Raw genomic sequence first — 12,564 nt, 5'->3', positions numbered from 1 at the left:
TCCCTATACAGGCATACCGGTGCTTGGTTAAGCAGAAGCCAGGGGGAGCTGGCATACTACCCAACAGTCCAGCACACAACAGACCTCTCCCTTCCATTTGCTCCCAACATCTGGCTACAGCTACACTAAGTGACCCTCCCTCCCTGCCAAAGGCACAGGAAGACAGCTCAGGACCACATAAGCTCTTCACCCCTTGCAGGAATCCCTGGAGCTGTCCCAGCCCCCCAGACTGGACACCTCCAGGGACTGGGAGCTCCCTGCTTGTGGGACTAATTATTCTTCTTACCATAATTATAACTATAATTACAACAGTTAGTGGGAAAGAATGCAGATTCTAACCTGCCTAGATTTGAATCCCAGCCCAGTCATTTGGTAGCTAATTAGCCATAGCTGAAGTGCATATCCTCTCTAGGCCTTGGTTTTTCTTTCTCTGCAAAGTGAAAGAGAATTGTTGGACTTGGCTTCAAGGGCTGTTGTGAGGCTGTTATGGAGTCAGCAACTGACATGTGAACCAGCTTAATTACCTGGAGCAATGGTGTGACTGCTGCTCTTTTCTGAACATTCACTGTGTGTCAGGCGTGCTGCTAACTTTGTCAGACCTAATCATGTCAACGGGTCCAACAACTATCTGCCTTAATTCCCCACCCACCTCCACCCCTCCCCCAGCTTACAACTGGGAAAACTGAGGTCCAAAGTTGTTTTCCTGTGCTCTGAGCAGGCAGGCAGCAGAGCATCAGGTCCAGCCCCAGAACCTACTCTGTTCAAGGAGCTGTCCTCTGAGCAGGTCTCCGTGATTTCCACTGCTACCTGGTCTGGTCTGATTTATAGAGCTATCTGGGTGTGTCTGGCTATCAATCTGACTAATTCAGCCTAGAAAGCTGCATGGAGGGCTTGTGGAAAACATCACACTCTATACTTACTTGTTTGCACATAAGAAATAATCCTTCTGTAGGGTTTTCTTTTTTATTATTTTTTATTTATAAAATGGAAATATTGACAAGACCATAGGATAAAAGGGGTACAATTCCTACTACCAGAACTCTGTATCCCGTCCCCTCCCTTGAAAGTTTTCCTATTCTTTATCCCTCTGGGAGTATGGACCCAGGATCATTATGGGGTGCAGAAAGTGGAAAGTCTGGCTTCTATAATTGCTTCCCCACTGAACATTAGGTTCTCTGAAATAGAAAGCTAGAAGCATTATCACATCTTAGAGCTGAAAGGTGTCTCAGGACCCTGGCCTAGGTTTCTGTCCCATCAGCCTCTGCACAAACCAGCCCTCTGACCTAGCCAGTCCCTGGAAGGAGAAAGGGAGAAGGAAATACAGCTTGATGTCCTTGCTGGAATAAGCCAAGCCATTCTGGAGTAGGATTCAATGAGAGCATCCTGGGTCTAGATGAAATTACTCAGGGGGGCTTCCCTGGCTCCCAGGAAACAGGCAGACTCAGGGCCTGCCCTCCAAGGGGCAGCTGAGACTGTAGGAAACTGGCAGTAGAGAGCACTGTGAGATAATTCAACTATGCAAGGTAGCAGTCCAAAGGGGAGATATGTGATAGGTGACTTGGGATAGATTTCAGGTGATCTGTCTGTGAGATGTATCTGGCTCAGACACTCCTATTCACTCTGAACAAGAAGACAGAAGGATGACAGGTAGGAAGGGACAATGTGGGGACTGTCATCACTGTGACAGGCAGCATGCACACTGGGTGACCTCACTTAGCCACCTCAGCAAGACAATGATAGCCATCATGACAGGATTAGTGCCATAGACACATACTGCAACCTTCTTGAATCCCTGGAACAAGTCCATAAAGACTTAGCACTCAACATATGAACTTCAAAAAAAAAAAAAAGAGTAATCAAACTGTCTTTAAGGCTTTGTGAGAACTCTGATGGTTATCAGGGGGAGGTCAAAGAACTTTGGTGGTGACTGCAGTGTGGGACCATACCTTGTAATCATATGGACTTTTATACCATTACTAAACCACTAACAAATTTTATTAAATTAAAAAAAACTTAGTATTCCAGTTTTATCACAGAAATCTGAAACTCAGAGAAATATATACCCTTATCAAAGCCTCGGGGCCAAAGAGGAAGAAGCAGAGCTGAGGCTTGAACCCAAGTTTGTCTGACCCCCATAAGCTTAAAGCTAATGTCACACTTAGTGTAACTATAATTATAATAATTAAGACATTACCCCTCTCCTTTTCACCACTTTCCTGGAATTTCTTAAAAATAATGGCCCATTGGCAGCAGTTCACTGAGTTGGCATCCAGGCCCAAGCCAGGAAGGTGGATGTCTTGGGGGACCCTGTTGTCTCCCCCAGCTTCCAGGACCCCCAGATCTGCCCCATCCATGCATCACTTTCCTAGACATTAATTTCCCACTAAAAGATAAGAACAAGTTCCTCTTGGCAGCAGAGTCATGAAAGTTATAAAAGGAATTGGAGGCACACATATGACTGGGAGGGCTGTTACTACCCCTGCTGCTGTTGTCCTTATTCTCCCTGCCTCCCCTGGTCACTGACATGATTCCCATTTATGGAGCAACCACAACTGCTGCATTTCAGGCACAAGTGGGACTATTAGATCATCTCAGCAACCTTCTCAAGTAGGCATTCTTGCCACACCCATTTCACTAAGGGAAAAACCGAGGCTTACAGAAGGGCAGGACCTTGCAACAGACCCTCTGCTAGTAAATAACAGAGTACGACAAGGCAGGGCTCCATTCTGAGCCTCACTACCCCTTGATGTGGGAAGGTTTATGACTGAAGGTTTGTGGCAGACAAGAGCTATGAATGATGATGTAGAACTTGAAGCCTGGGAGGGAGAATTCATAGGGGAAGGCAGTCACCCTAGGGCTGGGGGGCAGCCTCTGAGGCCTATACCCACTCAGTTACTCAAGCCCAAGAAAGAAAGAAGTTGGCCAGAAGAGGGTGGGTGGAGGAAAGGATGCTAGTAGTAACCTGAAGCCCCAAAGAGGAAACTGAGAGCTGGTCTGAACTCCCAGGAGGATGTATCACCTCTCAGTCTAGCCTGACCTGAGTGAATCCAAGGTCTCATCTCTATAGGACAGAGGTCCGGATGGTCTTATAGTGGCTTCATAAAGAAACAACCTAAAATGATGATATGGTAATACTCAAAACTATGGGAAGTATGACAGTCCCAAGAAGGGAAAATACTTGTTTAAAATGAGGGGTCTGGGCACTACCCACCCTAACTTGGAAATTCTAACTTCAGAGGCTTGAGCTTGAAGACAAGAAATCTCAATAATAATAATCTCCTCCAGATGCTTTCCAAGCACATCAAAGTTGCATATATATATATATATGGATAGGGAAACAGATCTAGTCCCAACTCCTTTAGGATCTATTCCCAAATCCCAATTCCTGGACCCTAGCTGCCCTTCCAGCCTGCCCCTCTCAGCAAATGCCATTTTCCTCTTTTTTTTTTTGGTCAGCAGTGTTATTACCAGCACTATGAATCCACCACTCCAGGCAGCCTTTTTCTCCTCCTTCCCTCCTTTATATCTTATTTGATAAATTGAGAAGGGGGGAAAGGAGAAACCTAAAATGATGATATGGTGATACTAAAAACTATAAGAAGCATGAGGGAAAGAGAAAAAGACAGATACTTGTAGCCCTGCTTCACCACTTGTGAAGTGTTTCCCGTCAGTAGGGAGCAAGGGCTTGAACTCAGGTCCTTGTGCATAGTAATGTGTGCACTCAACTGGGTGCACCACCACTGAGCCACCTCAGCAGGTGCCTTCCCAAGTGTCAAGTGTCTTATTGCTAGTGGCTGAGAAGCTAAGGATTCTTAGGTCATGGTCTAATTTGCTAGAGAAAAATTACTGGAGTCCAGGAGTCATATCTGCCATGGGTTTGGGGCAAACAAAGGAAGCATGAGCACCATGCATGAGCCATCCCTGCTTTTATGGAACCCTAGTGCTAGCTAAACTAACTTCTACAGATGGCTCTGCCCAGGTCACTTCTTCATTCATGGAATGACTGCCTCCTCTCCTCTACTTATTCTAATGCTGCTCAATATTCAAGGCCAAGTTGAAGAGCATCTTTTTTGGAAAGTGTCCCCAAGAGCCCTGTGCCCTGGGGTCTCTCCTCCCTGTGCCCCAGGTCTTTGAGGATTAGCTGCCCTCCCTGGGGACTGAACATCCCTACCCACCTGGTCTCACAAAAGTTGTCATAACAACATTTGGCACTGCCCTGACTACTAACACTTCAACAGCATTTGTCTAGAACTGGAACTAATACCCATCAGGGACTAGGCTCTTCTGGTTCACCCTCCAGCACTCTGGAAGAGGAATGCTGGTAATTTTGACTTTTCAGAGGACACTCACAGCTCAGAGGAGCTGAGTGACTCACCCAAGGCCACATAGGAAGGAAGGGACAGAGTCTGTCTTGAGCTGGTTAATGAGCTTCAAGGCCATGGTACAAACTTTTCAGTGTCAGGCCACCTTCCTGGCCCACACAGAGTTCATTCCTCACTGGTTGATACTAGTCTCATACACTATGGTCTCTGTTGTGGCACAGAGTGCAGGGCCTGCCACACAGCAGGAAATCAATAAACACTCTTCTGTTTATAAATATTTGCAAAACACAAATGGCATAGCAGTTAGGAGTTCCAGCCCTGGAGCCAGGTTCTAATTGTGGTTCAGACATTTATAAACTGGGTGAGCTAGTGCAAGTGAGGAAAAAAAAAAAACTCTCAGTGTCTCAGTTTTCTCATCTGTGAGGAGGGCACAGTAACAGCATCTACTGAAATAGCAGGGCTATTTCAGGAATTCATGAGTTAATGTAGGTTGGCCAGAAGAAAAAAGCCAACACAGAGTGAATCTGTGGTTTCATTGTTGCTGGCTAATGGATTTCTAGTCTGGCTTGGCTGAGGCCAAGTCTACATTGTAACTGTGCCTCCAGATCTCTCAGCTCTAAATACACAGTGTCCTAGGCTAGGCCACATCTGCTCTGCTTTCTGTGGGCACCAGCAGCCCCACAACGCTGCAAGAACACAGCATCCAGAGCCATAAAGTCATGGGTTGAAGTTTAGGTTCTGCTTCCTCGATCCTTCCGCAGCACAGTGTGACCCTCTGTCAAGTGGATGGAATGGTTCATTGGAAGAGCTGGGGTGACTGTGCCTTATAATTCCCAGACCCCCACCCCAACTCTACCCAGTAGCCTCCTTACCTTCCTGTGTCCCATGAAAAAGAGGGAAAGGTGGTGCATGGAGCCTCCATTGCGACCCAGCTCCTTCTTAAGTGTACGGGGTGAAGGCATGGCCCAGGCAGCTGTTGTGCCCTCACCGTCGGAGCAGTGCAAGGTGGTGTCAGAGGAGAAGCAGGGGCTTCGGGTGTCCTGCAGCAGGCTGCCCTCGCTGTGCGTCCGGCGCCGCAGAGAGTTCTGCACTCGCAGAGAGAGGCCGCCCTCAGCACCTTGGCCTGTCTCAATCATGCTGCTGCGCTTAGCCTCACTGCGCTCTCCATAGTTGTCATCGCTTGTGTCTTCATCCTCATCTTCCTCCCCCTCATCGCCCTCCTCAACCCCCTCTACATCCTCCTCCTCACCAGAGCTGCCCCCCTCAGCCCCTGCCTGGCTATAGGCACAGTCTAGCCGGACCTCGGGGATCACAAAGTTGGGCTTGGAGGTCGCGGGTGGGTCCCCGGTGGCTCCTGGTGGAGTCCCAGAGCTTGTAATTTCCTGAGCAAGGGCATCCACTGGCAGGCAGGCCTGGCTGGGGAGCAGGTCCTGGCAGGGTGGAGGGTCCTGAGCAAGTGGGACCTGGATGGTAGAGAAGTCTTGGCGAGGTGGGGGCTCTTGCTTGGCAGACAGGTCCTGGCAGGGAGGGAGGGCTGTGGGTAGAGGGGCTCCCTGGCATGGTGGGGAGTCTTTGCTTGCTGTGGCTTCTTGGCCTGGAGGGGCTTCATTGCAGGGAGGTGAGTCTTTGCCAGACAGTGACTCCTGACCAGATGGCTCCTGACCAGGTGGCTCCTGACCAGCAGAGGAGTCCTTGTTAGCTGGGGTGTCTTGGTCTGCAGGAGGTTCCTGGTCAGGAGAGGGGTCCTGGCTGGGTGGAGGATCCTCAGCACCCGGTCCCTTCCCTTCCTCCAAATGCATCTCCTTTTTCTCATCCGCCTCTGGCTCAAACATCTGGAAACAAAGAAAACAAGAAAGGTCAGAAGGAGAGACTATAAGATGCCAGACACTGTGCAGAGAAGCTGAAAGAATCAGGCAATGTCCTGAACCCCAAGCTTCATACCCTGTACCCCAGAGCTTAGAAACTAGAGCGCCTGATGGAAATGTGAAAGCTCCACTTGACTTAGCTCTGTGAGGGTCCCACTCTTAGCTCCCAAATTAAACCTTCTCTTCCACTGAAAACATAGTTGTGAGTCAAATTAACCCCTATATAATTTCCCTGGTAGCTTTCTAAGGGAAGTGTGATGGTTCTCATTTTGCAGAAAAGGAAACAGTTCAAATGGTCTCTGATCAAAGGAGCAATAAGAACTTCACAGACTAGAAAGAAACCTGTGTTCCCAGTCAGAGCAATAACAGTGTTGGAGAATCTTGGTCAAAGATTCTACCTGAAATACATATCTTCCTGAAATATAATTCTTTTTTAAAATCTTTATTTCTTTATTGGATTGAGACTGCCAGAAATCAAGAGGGAAGAGGGTAATAGAGAAGGAAAGAGACAGAGAGAGACCCACAGCACTGCTTCACCACTTGTGAAGCTTTCCCCCTGCAGGTGAGGATGAAATATAATTCTTTGGAAGCAATTACAGAAGCCAGACCTTCTACCTTCTGCACCCCATAATGACCCTGGGTCCATAGTCCCACGGGGTTAAAGAATAGGAAAGCTATCAGGGGAGGGGATGGGATACGGAGCTCTGGTGGTGGGAATTGTACCCCTCTTATTCTATGGTTTTGTCAGTGTTTCTATTTTATAAATAAATAATTTTTTTAAAAAACCCTAAATGATACCAAACATTCTGAATGTTCAAGTCTCTTGTTGAAACTAGCAGATTAGAATTTCAGCAGAACTTAAAAATACTATTGGGGTTCAGGGGGAAAACTCCCTAACCTACAGGGTTAAAAAGATGGGAGTGGGTTCAAGGTGAAAGAAAGGAAAGTGGAAATTAACATTCACTTCTTTTTAAATCTGAAAAAGGCAATGGTAGTAAAATCATGTTCACTTTAATAAGGGGAGAAGGAATGGTTTGACTGGAGAATGTAGTGCCTGTGTCCTCTTTAGCTTAAAATAATCTGCATGCCAAAGAGGACCTTTCTGATGATTTGAGTTCTCAGAAACTTGGGATGCTCTGATTTGATACCCTTTACCACCAATACATGAAACCTCACTGAAGGGTCATCTACCCAGTGGTTTAAAGACTCTGTTTGGAGGAACTTCAGAAGTTTCTTGCACAAAAAAGAAAGCATTTCCTGCCTTTCTACAACCCTCAGGACCAGTGGGGCTCTTATTGGGTTCCTACAAATTTCATTTACAAAGGATCTCAAGATCTGACAAACTAGTATGTCATATGAAGATGATGGTTTGGAACAGATTGATGCCACTGATATGGTGGGTAGGCCTCAGGCCTAGGCTAGACCCCTCAGCACATTAAAGGGCTTAGAATACTAGAATTCTAACTATTCAGAGGCCAAGTTTCATCCAAGAAAAAAAAAAACAAAAAAACACCTACCTAGAGCTAATGGAAGAGCAAGAAACTGTGTGCACCCAGAAACTATAAAGATATGTAGTGATGTATGTATATCTGCACATATGTGTAATTATCAGAGAATTTCAGGGGCAAGTGCCCTACCCCCCCCACACACACCCAGAGCATGTATTAAGAGATTTTGTTATAAAGACTACCTATGTCCATTTAACAGATGAGAAAACTGAACTCAATAAGAAGTGAGTGAGTTTGGGTTCAAATTCCTGGCCACCCCCTACAGAGGGGAAGTTTCACAAGCAATAAAACAGTTCTGAATCCCAGGCTCCCCACCTACAAGGGAGTCACTTCGCAGGTGAAGCGGTGAAGCAGGTCTGCATGTGTCTATCTTTCTCTCCCCGTCTCTGTCTTCCCCTCCTCTCTCCATTTCTCTCTGTCCTATCTAACAATGACATCAATAACAACAACAATAACTACAACAACAATAAAAAACAACAAGGGCAACAAAAGGAAAAATAAATAAATATAAAAAATTTTTTAAAAACCAGTCTACAGTTCATCCTCCCCCTCTCCCTCTCCCCCTACTCTCTCTCTCTCTTCTCTCTTCTCTCTCCTCTGTCTCCTCTGTCTCCTCTCTCCTCTCTCCTCTCTCCTCTTCATGTTGGTGAAGCCCCAGCTAGGCCTACACATGAGAGTTAAGAAGCCTAGTCATGGCTCAGGACAGTTGTAGGGCACTGCACATGCAGGGCATATTGGCATCTGGGGACTCCCGAGTAGATGTGAGGGCAGAGTGTGGGTTAAGAACCACTGCATAAAAGAATGAAAATAAAAGGGGTAAGGCAGAAAAGGTGCCTAATTAGGTAGGAGAGGGACTGGCTCCCAGGAACAATCAAAGACAGATACCCACTCACCCTGGGGATTTCAACCATCCCTGTAGCTGGAAGATAATGTCTTCACTTAGGGGCCACTCAGATCTCACTGTGTCATATCCAAAGACATCAAAGATCCCAAATACCCTATTGCACTGATAAAGAGGCTGAAGCCTAGAAACAAACCAGAGCAAACTAGAATCACACAGTAAGTCAGGTCAAGCCAGTCATGAAACGGGACCTTATGGTCTTCATCTGCTAAGTGATAGCACTACTGTGGGCACAAATATGCCAAACAAACAAAACAGGGGAGTATACTATTGAAAGACTCAAGCTCAGGGCAGGGAGACAGCACAATGGTCAAGCAAAAAGATTTTCATGCCTAAGGATCCAAGCTTGCAGGTTCAATAGTCGACAGCACCACAGGTCAAGAATGCTCTGGGTAAAAAAATTAATAAATAAAAATAAAAATTTAAGGGATGGGGGAAATAAGCTCTTACACAAGAGGATGATGGCAGTTATGGTGGTTAGTAAATAGGCCCTAGAGTGAAAAGCTGAGCTCACTGAACTCAAAAAGTAGCACATCTTTCTCATGGACCCCAGAAGCAAACTCTCTAATACCCAGAACCAGAGATAGTGCTTGTGATGCCAAGCCCTGCCCCTAATCCAGAATCTCATCTGGAAACTGAGAGCTGTGCTTCTTTGGCTTGGTTCCTAGGCCCAAGGAAAGATCTTCCTCCAAACTGAGTAGAAGACTGAAGGGGCCCCCTCCTGGACAATGTCTTAGGCCAGAGACATCTCACAAATCAGGCCTGCTGACTCCTTTCCATGCCTGCCTTTAACTCAGGCTTCAGAGCAGCCCAGTTCTCCAATCTCCCTCCCTGTCAACCTATACACCAGGGAGCATTTACCAGTTTACCACCAAGAAAAGCAAACTGCCTGCAGTCAGCTCCCAAGTGCCCCATATTCACGTCACCTTCCCACTGGCCAGACCTCTCCACCTGCCTCCGATAGTCCACAGGGAAGGACAGATGGAAAGAAGCAGCAGCCGGTGGCCTTGGGCCTGGCAGAGTGGCCCTGAGGAGTAAGATGGCCTAATTTCCCCTTTTTCTAGGGGTGAGCACTGGGGCAGACCTGTTGCATTGGTGACTGTGGCCTAAACCCGCCTACCTCTCAGAAAAGAACAGCTACAGATCCAAAACCAGAAATGCAAGTCAGTCTGCCTCTGCCAACCCTGCCTTCTATAGAGGCCAAAGCAAACAAAGTCAGGAGTGGAAGTGCCTGTCTACCCCTTCCCCCACCACCACCCCAGAAAACACCTAGAAACCAAGGACCCTTACAGCACCTAATAGCTCTGGTTCCGTGCTCACATGCCCCAGTAGGACTTTGGTTTTGCTCCCAGTGGTGTCACTTTGCAGTTACATGATGATCAATAAGCACCCCACCCCAAAGCCATGCTATGGATACACAGCACTGTCCTCAGTGCTCCCCACAGCCCTAGAGAAGCACTTCGATAAAATAGTGCCTTTTATTAATCTCTCCTTATTTCTGAGATGAGGGAATTGAGGTCCCAATGGCTCATGGAGTTTCCTAAGATAACAGAACTCATGTCTCCTGCCCCAGGTTCTCTTCCTACCTGTTTGGACCCTGACAATGGCCAGGGCTCTTAAGAGTCTTGAATGACATGAAACAAGCCAAGAGAGTTGTGTAAGGCCCCTTGTGTGGGCCTGTTCCAACCTGGGTGGGAATTCAAAAAGAAGGATTAGAGCTCCTGGGTACCCCCTGTGCTCCTGGATAGGACAGGCACATGATCCTTGAAGAATCAGGTGGGGCACCTTGCTGGGAGGGGGCCTCTGGAACAATTTTTCCTAAACAGAGGGGCTAGAGAGGGGTAGCAGGTGAGATGGGAAAAAGGGAGAAATATCAGAGCTTATCAATACAATAGATGCCAGAGATACAGGGTTGCCTTGTGAACAAGAAAATGATACCTGCAGAGCTGCACTAGGTAAGAATGGCTCTGGGAGCCCTGACCAGTAAGGAAAGAGAGAGACAGGCTGGGAGTATTGATCAACCTGACAATGATCATGTCCAGTGAAGAAGCAATTACAGAAGCCAGACCTTCCACCTTCTGCTCCCCATAATGATCCTGGGTCCATATTCCCAGAGAGGTAAAAAATAGGAAAGCTTTCAACGGAGGGGATGGAATATGGAACTCTGGTGGTGGGAACTGTGTGGAATTATACCCTTCTTATCCTATGGTCTTGTCATTATTTTCATTTTAAAAGAATGGCTCTGGGGATGAGGGAGGTGGTATAGCCTTGCATGTGTGAGTAATCCCTGGGATCATATAAAAATAAGAAAGATAACAGTAAATAAAACATCTTAAGTAGAACTGCAGTGCACTACCCCCCCTTTTGCTCTTTATTGTAAAAACAAAATGCAAGACTAGAGACACAGCTTACTGAGCAGGGAACCTGTACTGCCAGGCAAGTGGTCCAGGTTACAGCCCCATCACCACATGAGTGGTGACCCAGAGTCCCCAGTCCCATGGGAGAGGAGAGAGAGGGAGAGGGAGAGAGAAGATTTGCTTTGGGCAGTGCAGAGAGCAGGGCATGGGGTAGAGGAAGACTGGAATATACATATCTATACAGCATTCATTCATTCTCCAGACACTGAGGCAGGCCTTCAGGGGACAGCAGAGGACAAGTCAGACACAATTCCTGACCTTGGTTGAGCAGAAACCACAGAGGTTGGACAATCTGTCTTAAGTGTGGTAAGTGCTCTGATGGAGGAAGTGCAGGCAGCTGGAAACACTCAGCTAGACAGCTGTTGTAACAGGCAGAGGTGACAAGAATCTAGTCAAGGTGCCCAGAGAGACCAGCATGCTCACCCAAGGTCTCAGGTCCAGAGCACTTGATGCAGCTGCCTCCTATGGGGTGCCTACATGTCTCCCATCCATCACTCTGGCTTGGCTCAACCCAGAGTTAATTATGTCCATGTCTGGTCTGCTAGAAGCACACAGGAAATAAGCCAGGCCCTCTGAACAGTGCTGCTGCTCAGGATGTAATCAGATACTCTCCTCAATCTAATCTAGGGCTTGGAACAAGATGGAAAAGGGTGGTGGGTATGAAACTCAGAACCCCTGCTCACACTGGCTGTAGCTCCTAACCCCAGATAGGGGGTGTTGGTGAGGAAGCACAGGGGAACTGTGACTTGCCCAATGTCACACAGCAGCTTAATGGGGCAGATCTGCTGACCCTAGAGTCAACCTGCAGGTTCACCATGAGCCATGAGATGACTCATCACATCCACAGATGCTGGGCTCTGCATCTGCCCTCAAAAACCACTTCCTGCACTTGGGGTGTGTGTGGGGTGGGGGGCAGGTGGGTGGTGAATGCAAAGGGTATGTGAGCTGGAGTTTGTTACCCTATTGGTGTAGCCTTTATGCAATGGATTTTTGTAGGAAAGAGCACCAGAAACAGTCAAAAGAACTGCACTGAACCCTCTCTCTCTCACTCTATCCTTTATGAGCTGTGTGACCCCAGGTTATCATTTCTGGCTTTCTCTGTCATGAGATGGGTTAAGCATGCCTCCTCCAGCCCCCATTTTAGGGAAAGTTGAATCTAAGATGAGAAAGTGTTCTGTGAACTAGAGAGTCTTCAGAGAAAGGGAGAGAGAGAGACTAGTGCAGTTCTTGCCAAGGGTTAGGCCTCCAGGCCTGAATATAGAGATGGGTTGGGGTTGCTCCTTCTGAGGGATGGGATCATGCTCTGGGTCTCTAACCCTGACCCTGGTTTCCTGGTCCAGGATTCCATAGTTTCATGGTGCCTTCCAGGAGCCTCAACTGCTCAGCCAACACTTAATGATAGTTCCCCTCACCTGGGCTCAACACAGCTCCTCTAGGTCTGGCTCTCTAGCCACCCAGAGGCTAGAGCCACCACACTGCACATTTCACCAGCTCAGGGGCCTTTCAGTTTTCTCTTACCCCCCCCAACCCACTCCCATGATACAACAGGCT

General features: G+C 47.5%; 1 protein-coding gene across 4 annotated transcripts in view; it reads right to left on the bottom strand.

The window, feature by feature from the left end:
• RGS3 (regulator of G protein signaling 3) overlaps positions 1-12,564 on the bottom strand; it is a 181,654-nt gene that overhangs the window by 10,622 nt on the left and 158,468 nt on the right. For all 4 annotated transcript variants that reach the window (XM_060199989.1, XM_060199990.1, XM_007526746.3 and 1 more), the window contains one exon: positions 5,195-6,154. In XM_060199989.1, coding sequence (XP_060055972.1) covers positions 5,195-6,154 — 960 coding nt within the window. The remainder of the gene's footprint in view (positions 1-5,194; positions 6,155-12,564) is intronic.

The sequence above is a fragment of the Erinaceus europaeus genome, chromosome 10 (genome assembly GCF_950295315.1).
Source record: "Erinaceus europaeus chromosome 10, mEriEur2.1, whole genome shotgun sequence".
Taxonomy (NCBI): domain Eukaryota; kingdom Metazoa; phylum Chordata; class Mammalia; order Eulipotyphla; family Erinaceidae; genus Erinaceus; species Erinaceus europaeus.
The sequence above is the reverse complement of the archived record's forward strand: the minus strand, read 5'-3'. Positions and strand labels throughout refer to the sequence as shown.